This window comes from Protobothrops mucrosquamatus, unplaced genomic scaffold (genome assembly GCF_001527695.2).
Source record: "Protobothrops mucrosquamatus isolate PMUCROS unplaced genomic scaffold, P.Mucros_1.0 scaffold4779, whole genome shotgun sequence".
Lineage (NCBI taxonomy): Eukaryota > Metazoa > Chordata > Lepidosauria > Squamata > Viperidae > Protobothrops > Protobothrops mucrosquamatus.
Genome location: NW_015390669.1, coordinates 138,057 through 150,389, shown reverse-complemented (window position 1 = coordinate 150,389; position 12,333 = coordinate 138,057). Strand labels below are relative to the sequence as shown.

The 12,333-nt window shown below is 48.5% G+C and overlaps 1 protein-coding gene across 3 annotated transcripts in view; it reads left to right on the top strand.

Moving 5' to 3' along the window:
* The window catches only part of NLGN2 (neuroligin 2), a 41,818-nt gene that overhangs the window by 5,827 nt on the left and 23,658 nt on the right, over positions 1 to 12,333 (top strand). For 2 of the 3 annotated variants that reach the window (XM_015828663.1, XM_015828662.1), the window contains one exon: positions 3,578 to 3,634. The exons of the other annotated variant lie outside the window; for it this stretch is intronic. In XM_015828663.1, coding sequence (XP_015684149.1) covers positions 3,578 to 3,634 — 57 coding nt within the window. The remainder of the gene's footprint in view (positions 1 to 3,577; positions 3,635 to 12,333) is intronic. 3 annotated transcript variants of the gene reach the window in all.

The following is a 12,333-nucleotide window of genomic DNA, read 5'->3' as shown; positions in this document are numbered from 1 at the left end:
GGTTTACTTGGAATTAGTTTGGAGGTTCTCCCCCCCCTATAATTAAAAGTCAGCCCCCCCTCCCCGGAGACTTGCAGCTCCGCAGCGTAAATCCACATAAATCTGCACCGCAGACTGGAAAGAGGGCCGGGTCAATTCCCCCCCCCAGGAAAGAGAGGATGGCGAGGGGGGGGCAGCTGTGCTTTTTCCAACATCTCTATGGAAAATAATTAACTGGGGGGCAGGAAATTGGCTGATGAAGCCGGGGAGGGGGTGTACCCCGCAGAGCCCATAATGGGAAGTTTCCACTCAATCGTTTCTAACTCATTAACCCACCAAAAACATTCCAGGCTGTCCCCGACTTACGACGGCCACCGAGCCCCAACGTTTCTGCCGCTAAGCGAGACATCCGTTCGGCGGACGTTTGGCCCCGTTTTACGACCTCCCTTGCCGCGGTGGCTAAGGGAATCCCTGCGCCTGATAAGTTAATAACCCGGTCGCTAAGTGGGGCTTTCCCCCGTTGACTTTGCCAAAAGGGATCACGTGACACACACACCCCCGGGGACGCCGCGACCGTCGTAAACACGAGTCGCTCGCCAAGCGGCCAAGTTTCGATCGCGTGACACACACACCCCCAGGGCGGCTGCGACGGTCGTAAGGGTGAAAAAAACGGTCGTAAGTGGCTTTTTTTTAGCTTGGTCACTAAATGGGACTGTCGTAAGTCGGGGACTGCTTGAACTCTCCCCTCACCCCCCTCCACAAAACAAAAATTATAAGGGAATGCCACCTTATAACGCCCAGCTGCGATTCCCCGAAATGTGAAGGCTGTAAAAACAGATTTTGGGGGGGGGGGGGTTTCGCTGTATTTTCCACAGCTTTAAATAAAAGAAAAATCCAGTTTATTGCCCAGGTGTGGCGAGTCGAATCCCATTTAGGGGGTCTCCCGGGGACCCCTCCCTATCTGAACATCCTTCAACGGGATGCAGTTCCGAGGAAAGATAGACAACTCCTGGATCAGGCGCCTCCCTCCTTCCTCAGGTTGCCCAACCCCCTCGGGGGGGGCGGGAGGGGACGATGGGAGTTGCTCTCCTGCACCTCTGGAATGCACGCAGGTGGGGGGGCCAACAGGATCGGGTTGAACCTGTCCTGTGAGCGGTGTCCCAATTGGGAATAATAATAATAATAATAATAATAATAATAATAATAATAATAATAATAATAATAATAATAATAATAATAATAATAATAAAGTTGGAAGGGACCTTGGAGGTCATCTAGTCCAACCCCCTATACCAAAGCGAGAAAGACTACAATTCCCAGGATTTGGGGGGGGTGTGGTGGGAGGAAGGGAACCGTAGGGCAGTTGGAAAGGATTAGGGGAGGGGTCCTGGGGGGGTCGGGTGAGGGGTTCAGGAGCCGGGTTGAGAATCTGGAGCCTGGGGGTCCCTCTTGCACCTTGTACTTCTGTGTTTTTTCCTTCCCCCTCCTCCTCTGCTCACCGCCCCCTGGCTTTCAGGTGAGTAAGAGTCCTGTCTTCCCCCCTCCAGCATCCCCATATAGGGTGGAGAAAAGAAGGGGACCCTCTCCCCTATTTGGCCAACGGAGCTGGTGGGAAAAATCCGCACCCTTCCCCTGACATCCCCATCTGGCCCATCCAGACGCCACCCCCTTGCTGGCTCCTGTAGCAGTCCAGGTTCCATCCTCCACTGCCTGCCCTGGGCTGGAGAGAGGGTGTAGCAGCTCGAAGTCCTCAACCAAGGTTGAGCCAGCTTGGAAGAGTTTGAGGGCCTCCATTCTGTCTCTTCTGACGTATTGGGGGCCCCCAGAAAAGACAGGGCAAATTGTGGGAGCAGGCGTGGGTCGTTCCGAGCACCACCACCCCCGGTTTCCCATCGATTGGGATGGTTGGGGAGGGGGCTGGCTGGGAGACAAAGGCAGAGAACTTGCGTCTACTAGAAGCTCCTCCAGTTTTGAAGAAGAAGATCACACTGGGCACCATTGTCCATCTTTGCGGGGACCCTTTCAGAGCTTACTCCCTTCCGCAATTTGAGCGGGGCCCCAGTCTGCTGGACACCACCTTGGATGGGATCAAGGGGGAAACTGTGGTCTTGAGACCCCCCTATCCTGCGTTGACCGAGGCCTGCCTGTTTGGTCTCAAGCGCTCCCTGTCCCTGCAGACTGGGGGGAAGGGGGGGCGTTGCATGCGAAGGAGGTCAAAAAAGTCAAAAGGGGGTCCACGACTGCCGGATCGACTCCCCAATTCTTCCGTAGGTGTGTTGCAGGCAAAACCAAGCTGCAATTGCACACTTGCAGTTGCCACCTTGATTGTTTTGACTCCTAATCCTCCCCCCCCCAGTTTTCTATCTTCTTGGCTCGGTACCCCAATAGTCCAGCTTTTTCTGTAAGTCAAACTTACAACAGAGCGTTGTAAGCAAAACAGAACAGATTGTCGCCTCCTTTCCATTTAGCCCTTGGGTCTGTTCTTTCAACGTCCTCCCAGCAGGGCTGGTTAATTGAGGGGGGTCTCCCAAGGTGGCCACTTTAAGGCTTTTGCAGACTTCAACTCCCAGAATTCCCGAGCCAGCAAAGGTTTACCAAAATTCAGCTCGGATAGGACAGGAACAAATGTGGCTAGATGACCGTTATTGCATTTTTTTGTTGTTGAAAGGGTAACTTACTTAATTGATGGTGGGAATGCAGCAGACGTAATATATCTTGAAGTCAGGGAAGTGAGAAAAAAAAAAAGAGCTGGCTGGGGAATTCTGGGAGTTGAAGTCCCCAGGTCTTAAAAGCGGTCACATTTGGAGACCCCTGATGTATAGAATCAAACAGACCAATGGAAATTGGTACCTTGGCACTGTTTTTCCTAGATTGTTTTCATTAACTTTATAGCCGGGTCCCCAAACCTGGCCTCTTTAAGACTTGTGAATTCAGCTGGGGAATTCTGGGAGTCGAAGTCCACAAGTCTTAACATTGCCAGGTTTGGAGACTTCTGGGTTAATTGTATAATGCCAGGCAGGAATCCAATCAGTGTAGCCTTTTCAACCCACAAATGAGCTGACTAGGAAGTTTCCACCCCAGTTGAATGCCTACCTGTCCGTCCCTTATGAAATGCACAGCTGGGGGGGGGGGGAAGCGGTAGGATTGGAACTCGGGATCCGGGCCCTCATTACTCCGCTCTTGAGGTTTCCAAGCGGGGCCAGAAAATTCGTTTCCGTCCATTTCCGAATTTTAACCGTCTGCAATCGCCCGATACGCTTCCTCTCTAACCAGCCTTTCATTTCACAGCTTCTCGTATTTCTGTGTCGTATTATTATTAATTTTTTCTGGTGGGGAAAACAAAAATGAAAATAAAATAATTCGCTCGCGCACACGTGATATGGAATCCCAGCAAAACGAAACGCAAGGAAAAAAAACCACACACACACAAAAACGCACCCCTAAAGATTGTTTGTATTTTGCTAAAAAAAACAAAAAAAACTGTTTTTCCCCTTTTTGATGCACCGAAAAAAAACCAATCTCTTTTTTTTCTTGATCTTTCTCTCTCTTTTTTTCCCCTGTCCCATTTTTCCTTTTTCTTCTTTTTTCTTGTTCGTAGGTCCGCTCACGAAAAAGCGTGAGGAAGCGTCAGCTAACAGCCCCACTCCAGACGAAGGTATTTTTTTTATGCATGTTTCACAATCTTGCTTTTTTAAAAAACAAAAAACAAAACAAAAAAATAAAAAAAAATCCTTTTTCGTTTTTTGGTTTTTAACTTCTTCTTCTTTTTTTAAAAAAATAAAAATAAAAACCAGAACAAATGAAATAGATACGTATGAACTTTTGGCCAGCCCTCCTCCCCCCACTTTTTTTTTCTCCTTTTTTCTCTTCGAATCAAAAAGCCCTTCTTCCCTTCTTGTTTTCCGAAAACCTTCACAATTTTCAGCAGCCGTTCAATTTCCTCCCGTTCATTTAGCTTCTCTTTTTTTTTTCCTATCTCCTCGTTTTTTGGGCAGGGAAAAAAAATGCCCTTTATCCAAGTCGATCAGTAGAGGGGGATTGATCTGCCCACAGCACCCCATGAAAGCTTGGGGTCCTGTGTCGATTGTGGCTGTAGGATACATCTTAAACAAATCCAAGACTGACTTTCCTGATGGGAATTTGCACCATGATCTGGGTTTCTTCACCAGCTTTGTAACCACTGGACCTTCAGTTGAGAATAAAGGTCCAGTTTTCCCGAGAAATGCCTGGATCTGGTCTAGGGATGTCCAACCTTGGCCACTTTAAGACCTGTGGACTTCAACTCCCAGAATTCCCTGGCATTCATAGCAATAGCATTTATACACCGCTTCGTAGTGTTTTACAGCACTCTCTAAGCGGTTTACAGCATATTAATGCATTCCTTTTGATGTGTCTATCCATTTGTGGCCTGCTCACTCTCTTATAATCCCTTCCTCTGCAATCTTTCTGCTCTGGTGGGGTAGGAGAATAAAAACAGACACGGCTGGCTGGCCGGGGAATTCTAGGAGTTGAAGTCCACAAGTCTTAAAGCGGCCAAGGTTGGACACCCCTGGTCTAGAATTAGAGCATTGAGGTAGGACAGGGTAGGGAGGAAAACTCCAGCATCAAACAAGGCTCCCTGCCTGGAGCAGAGTAGAACGAGCTGGTCCTGGAGCCTCGGGCTATTTGCTTAATTGGCAACCAATTGGCAACCACGAAGGCTCTTTTGACCTCACAGCAAATGTGCTGAGCTCCTGTCATGCTGGATAGAAGCAAGAGGAATTGGAGGTCAAATAGGGGGGTCCGGTTGTTATGGAAGGGGAACGGAGCTTCCCCGGCTGGTCTTCCAGGTGGATGGGAGGGGACTGTTGGGGAAGAGTCTTCGCCTCCCGGATCTTCATCCGAAGAGGTTGGGGGCTGAAATGGGCCTTTTTGTAGGCAAAAATAGCAGGCTTTCTGTTGAGGTCCCCCAGTTGAATTTTGCAAAGTGCTTTTTGAAATGTATGGACATGACAGAACGAGATTTGTCACTGAGAAAAGGGAAAGGGGGAGGGGGGAGGAAGGAAAGAAAGAAAAAAGGAAGAAGGATGAAAGGAAGGAGAGAAATGATAGAAGATAGAAAAGAGGAAGGAAGGCAGGAAGGAAGGAAGGAAGGAAGGAAATAAAAAAGTGGGAGGAGGGAAGGGAAAAGGAAGGGAAAGAATGGAAGGAGGGAAGGAAGGAAGGAAAGAAAAAGGGAAAGGATGAAAGGAAGAAGAGGAATGAAAAAAGATAGAAAAGACGAAGGAAGGAAGGAAGGAAGGAAGGAGAGAAAAGGGAGGGAGGGAGGAAGAAAGATATAGAAAAGGGAGGAAGAGGGAAGGAGGAAGGGAAGGAGATGAGGAAAAGAAGGAGGGAAGGAAGGAAGGAGAGAAAAGGGAGGGAGGGAGGAAGGAAGATATAGAAAAGGGAGGAAGAGGGGAGGAGGAAGGGAAGGAAGGAGATGAGGAAAGGAAGGAAGGAAAAGAAGGAAGGAAGGAAGTCCTACAGTGGCTTAAACTAACTCCACCCAATTACTCCTGTTGTGGGAATGCCTAAACTCTGCCAGGTGACCCATTTTGCCCACTCAGTCCTCCAGGCCAAAGAGCCGGAGAGAAGGAACAGCTGCCAAAGCCAGCCTCTCCGGGACAGAACTCGCAGGCACGGCCAGGAAGCCCCAGGATGAGCCCCTAAATACTGATTGGCTGTGCTGGTCAAGCTATGCCTATGGCTCCTTACTTGGCCAGTGGGAGGGGCTTAACGATGTCACGAAGCCTTGCCAGGCCTCAGGGGCTGATGGGATACTCTCAACAAAACCTGGGAGGGGGCATGCTTTACCTTTCCACCCACCCCCCCTCAAAAAGGGGGACGATTTAACCAAGTTAGCGCATCACCCAAAAGGAGATTTTTAGAGTCGGCAACTGATGAGATAAACTGGGGTTTAGCCTCACCAGGACTAGAAACTTGCTTTTCCAACCGCGATGATGGATATTTTAGCCAGCGATGTATATATATATATATTTTTCCCCAGTTTAAGCTTTTATTCGGGGTTAATCCCACTGAATTAGACGAGCTAGGCGCTCCAGTTTCAGAGCGTGGGTGTTGTTTGCAGACGTAGCACAATGTGTGATGGGGCTGGGCAGCGTTTCACATCCAGAGCCCGAAAAAGGTGTTTTTTTCCCGCAGGCGGGAGAGGGGGGGCTGTGAAATCCCCCCCCCCGAATTCCAGAAGATTGCTTTGTCCTAGGATTATGGAGTTGGTGCAGCTGCGCCCCTGGTTTTTTTCAAGAGATGCAGAGAAACCCCCAGGGGGGTGTGTGTGTGTGTGTGTGTGTGTGTGCAAAGCATCGTTTGAATCGCTGGACCCTGGGCAACTTGGCCTTAAGACCCTCGCTTAAATTCTGCGGTTCACCTGCCACTCCCCTGCCCTGTGTGTGTGTGTGTGTGTGTGTTGTGAGAAAGGACTGAAATAAATTGCAGGCGTTTCAAAAAAAAAAAAGGTGTTAAACAGCAGTTCCCGAAGGAAGGTAAAATACATCCCGGATATATTTCTATCATCCTTGTCCACAGGGGTGTAATTGCCGCAGGAGAGAAGGTCGGGTTAGGGTCAGCTGAGGTTTAATTTCAAAATTATACGATCTGCAAAATTATCGGGGCTGAGAGGGGAGAGAGGCTGGCGGAGGGTGACTTGGATTGAACGTGTCTTCTCTGTCTGTGTGATTGTCTATCTGTCCATCCATCCATTGTATCTATTGTTGTCTGTCTGTCTCCATTTATTCATCCATCCATTGTATCTATCCTATCTACCTACCAATTATCTATCTATCTATCTATCTATCTATCTATCTATCTATCTATCTATCCATCAATCCATTCCACCTATCATCCTATGTTCTTTCTTTCTTTCTTTCTTTCTTTCTTTCTTTCTTTCTTTCTTTCTTTCTTTCTTTCTTTCTTTCCTTCCTTCCTTCCTTCCTTCCTTCCTTCCTTCCTTCCTTCCTTTCTTTCTTTCTTTCTTTCTTTCTTTCTTTCTTTCTCCATCTATCCATCCATCCATTTTATCTATCTATCATCCTATCTACCTACCAATTATCCATCTATCTGTCTGTCTGTCTATCTATCCCCATCCTCCATCCATTCATCCGTCAATTGCATCTATTCACTGTTCTCCCATCCATCCATCCATCCATCCATCTATCCATCCTGTCTGTCTGTCTGTCTGTCTGTCTGTCTGTCTGTCTGTCTGTCTATCTATCTATCTATCTATCTATCTATCTATCTATCTATCTATCTATCTATCTATCTATCTATCTATCTATCTATCCTCATCTGTCTCCATCCATCCCATCCCATCCATCCATCCATCCTGTCTGTCCGTCTATCTATCTATCTGTCTGTCTGTCTGTCTGTCCGTCCGTCCGTCCATCCGTCCATCCATCCATCCATCCATCCATCCATCCATCCATCCATCCATCCCTCTCTTCTTTCATCTGTCTCCATCCATCCATCCCACCCATCCACCCTGTTTGTTTGTCTGTCTGTCTGTCTGTCTGTCTGTCTGTCTGTCTGTCTGTCTGTCTGTCTGTCTATCTATCTATCTCCATCCCTCCATTCCCCCATCAATCCAATCTACCTATCAATTTATCTATCTATCTGTCTGTCTATCATATATCCAGTGTATCTATTATTTATCTACATAGAGATATAAAATTGGCTGAATATATTGATATATAGATTGATTATATTCCCTTTGAGTGGGGGTAACAACCTGAACAGCTCCAGTCCTCCTCTCTTCACCCCCTCCCCAAAATGGCGTCACTGTAGATCAGAATTCCCCAGCCTGGTTTTTCCCCCCCCTCCTACCACTCTCTGAAGCGGAGAGATTGCAGAGGAAGGGATTATAAGAGAGTAAGCAGGCCACAGCAGGTATACATATACATCAGAAGGAATGCATTAGGGCCAAGGAATTCTGGGAGTTGAAGTCCACCTATCTTCAACTTGCTGCAACGCGGCTGAAGGTTCTTTACTCCGGATTTCAACCTGCTTCCGGATAAAATCCCAGCCTTGAAATTAGCAAACAGGAGAGAGGATGTGCCAGTGCATCCCTCAGGTCCACGCAAGGACCTGTTCACACAACCGAGTCGCAGAGTTTCAACTGATCAGCATCATCCCCTTCAGCCTAGCTGGTGGCGGAAGTTGGAGGTTTCCGCCGTGATCTGAGCCACATTCCCCCCCAACTCTGGGGACGCGGTTTCTTTTAAAACTGTGGCTTCAGAGCAGGCCAGACTCCAAAGCCACAGCTCAATCCTGGCTTGTTGGAACGGACCACAGTTTTAAAGAAAACCACCCTCTTTTGAAGCTGGCCGCAGAGGGCAAAATATGGCTGGCTTGGAGAAATTAATATGTCAAGTTTTCTTNAAATCTGTTTGTGGTTTACTTGGAATTAGTTTGGAGGTTCTCCCCCCCCTTATAATTAAAAGTCAGCCCCCCCCTCCCCGGAGACTTGCAGCTCCGCAGCGTAAATCCACATAAATCTGCACCGCAGACTGGAAAGAGGGCCGGGTCAATTCCCCCCCCCCAGGAAAGAGAGGATGGCGAGGGGGGGGCAGCTGTGCTTTTTCCAACATCTCTATGGAAAATAATTAACTGGGGGCAGGAAATTGGCTGATGAAGCTGGGGGGGGGTTGTGCCCCGCAGAGCCCATAATGGGAAGTTTCCACTCAATCGTTTCTAACTCATTAACCCACCAAAAACATTCCAGGCTGTCCCCGACTTACGACGGCCACCGAGCCCCAACGTTTCTGCCGCTAAGCGAGACATCCGTTCGACGGACGTTTGGCCCCGTTTTACGACCTCCCTTGCCGCGGTGGCTAAGGGAATCCCTGCGCCTGATAAGTTAATAACCCGGTCGCTAAGTGGGGCTTTCCCCCGTTGACTTTGCCAAAAGGGATCACGTGACAACCCCCCCGGGGACGCCGTGACCGTCGTAAACACGAGTCGCTCGCCAAGCGGCCAAGTTTCGATCGCGTGACACACACACCCCCAGGGCGGCTGCGACAGTCGTAAGTGTGAAAAAAAAACGGTCGTAAGTGGCTTTTTTTCAGCTCGGTCACTAAATGGGACTGTCGTAAGTCGGGGACTGCTTGAACTCTCCCCTCACCCCCCACTAAACAAAAATTATAAGGGAATGCCACCTTATAACGCCCAGCTGCGATTCCCCAAAATGTGAAGGCTGTAAAAACAGATTTTTGGGGGGGGGGGGTTCGCTGTATTTTCCACAGCTTTAAATAAAAGAAAAATCCAGTTTATTGCCCAGGTGGGGCGAGTCGAATCCCATTTAGGGGGTCTCCCGGGGACCCCTCCCTATCTGAACATCCTTCAACGGGATGCGGTTCCGAGGAAAGATAGACAACTCCTGGATCAGGCGCCTCCCCCCCCCTCCCCAGGTTGCCCAACCCCCTCGGGGAGGGGGGCGGGAGGGGACGATGGGAGTTGCTCTCCTGCACCTCTGGAATGCACGCAGGGGGAGGGGCCAACAGGATCGGGTTGAACCTGTCCTGTGAGCCGTGTCCCAATTGGGAATTATAGTAATAATAATAATAATAATAATAATAATAATAATAATAATAATAATAATAATAATAATAATAATAATAAAGTTGGAAGGGACCTTGGAGGTCATCTAGTCCAACCCCCTGCTCAGGCAGGAAACCCCATACCAAAGCGAGAAAGACTACAATTCCCAGGATTTGGAGGGGGGGTGTGGTGGGAGGAAGGGAACCGTAGGGCAGTTGGAAAGGATTAGGGGAGGGGTCCTTGGCGGGGTCAGGTGAGGGGTTCAGGAGCCGGGTGAGAATCCAGAGCCTGGGGGTCCCTCTTGCACCTTGTACTTCTTCTGTGTTTTTTCCTTCCCCCTCCTCCTCTGCTCACCGCCCCCTGGCTTTCAGGTGAGTAAGGGTCCTATCTTCCCCCCTCCAGCATCCCCATATAGGGCGGAGAAAAGAAGGGGACCCTCTCCCCTATTTGGCCAACGGAGCTGGTGGGAAAAATCCGCACCCTTCCCCTGACATCCCCATCTGGCCCATCCAGACGCCACCCCCTTGCTGGCTCCTGTAGCAGTCCAGGTTCCATCCTCCACTGCCTGCCCTGGGCTGGAGAGAGGGTGTAGCAGCTCGAAGTCCTCAACCAAGGTTGAGCCAGCTTGGAAGAGTTTGAGGGCCTCCATTCTGCCTCTTCTGACATGTTGGGGGGCTCCAGAAAAGACAGGGCAAATTGTGGGCGCAGGCGTGGGTCGTTCCGAGCGGGCCCCCCCGGTTTCCCATCGATTGGGATGGTTGGGGAGGGGGCTGGCTGGGAGACAAAGGCGGAGAACTTGTGTCTGCTAGAAGCTCCTCCAGTTTTGAAGAAGATTACACTAGGCACCATTGTCCATCTTTCCGGGGACCCTTTCAGAGCTTACTCCCTTCCGCAATTTGAGCGGGGCCCCAGTCTGCTGGACTCCACCTTGGATGGGATCAAGGGGGAAACTGTGGTCTTGAGACCCCCCTATCCTGCGTTGACCGAGGCCTGCCTGTTTGGTCTCAAGCGCTCCCTGTCCCTGCAGACTGGGGGGAAGGGGGGGCGTTGCATGCGAAGGAGGTCAAAAAAGTCAAAAGGGGGTCCACGACTGCCGGATCGACTCCCCAATTCTTCCGTAGGTGTGTTGCAGGCAAAACCAAGCTGCAATTGCACACTTGCAGTTGCCACCTTGATTGTTTTGACTCCTAATCCTCCCCCACCCCCAGTTTTCTATCTTCTTGGCTCGGTACCCCAATAGTCCAGCTTTTTCTGTAAGTCAAACTTACAACAGAGCGTTGTAAGCAAAACAGAACAGATTGTCGCCTCCTTTCCATTTAGCCCTTGGGTCTGTTCTTTCAACGTCCTCCCGGCAGGGCTGGTTAATTGAGGGGGGTCTCCCAAGGTGGCCACTTTAAGGCTTTTGCAGACTTCAACTCCCAGAATTCCCGAGCCAGCAAAGGTTTACCAAAATTCAGCTCGGATAGGACAGGAACAAATGTGGCTAGATGACCGTTATTGCATTTTTTTGTTGTTGAAAGGGTAACTTACTTAATTGACGGTGGGAATGCAGCAGACGTAATATATCTTGAAGTCAGGGAAGTGAGAAAAAAAAAAGAGCTGGCTGGGGAATTCTGGGAGTTGAAGTCCCCAGGTCTTAAAAGCGGTCACATTTGGAGACCCCTGATGTATAGAATCAAACAGACCAATGGAAATTGGTACCTTGGCACTGTTTTTCCTAGATTGTTTTCATTAACTTTATAGCGGGGTCCCCAAACCTGGCCTCTTTAAGACTTGTGAATTCAGCTGGGGAATTCTGGGAGTCGAAGTCCACAAGTCTTAACATTGCCAAGTTTGGAGACTTCTGGGTTAATTGTATAATGCCAGGCAGGAATCCAATCAGTGTAGCCTTTTCAACCCACAAATGAGCTGACTAGGAAGTTTCCACCCCAGTTGAATGCCTACCTGTCCGTCCCTTATGAAATGCACAGCTGGGGGGGGGGGAAGTGGTAGGATTGGAACTCAGGATCCGGGCCCTCATTACTCCGCTCTTGAGGTCTCCAAGCGGGGCCAGAAAATTCGTTTCCGTCGATTTCCGAATTTTAACCGTCTGCAATCGCCCGATTTGCTTCCTCTCTAACCAGCCTTTCATTTCACAGCTTCTCGTATTTCTGTGTCGTATTATTATTAATTTTTTCTGGTGGGGAAAACAAAAATGAAAATAAAATAATTCGCTCGCGCACACGTGATATGGAATCCCAGCAAAACGAAACGCAAGGAAAAAAAACCACACACACACAAAAACGCACCCCTAAAGATTGTTTGTATTTTGCTAAAAAAAACAAAAAAAACTGTTTTTCCCCTTTTTGATGCACCGAAAAAAAACCAATCTCTTTTTTTTCTTGATCTTTCTCTCTCTTTTTTTCCCCTGTCCCATTTTTTCTTTTTCTTCTTTTTTCTTGTTCGTAGGTCCGCTCACGAAAAAGCGTGAGGAAGCGTCAGCTAACAGCCCCACTCCAGACGAAGGTATTTTTTTTATGCATGTTTCACAATCTTGCTTTTTTAAAAAACAAAAAACAAAACAAAAAAATAAAAAAAAATCCTTTTTCGTTTTTTGGTTTTTAACTTCTTCTTCTTTTTTTAAAAAAATAAAAATAAAAACCAGAACAAATGAAATAGATACGTATGAACTTTTGGCCAGCCCTCCTCCCCCCACTTTTTTTTCTCCTTTTTTCTCTTCGAATCAAAAAGCCCTTCTTCCCTTCTTGTTTTCCGAAAACCTTCACAATTTTCAGCAGCCGT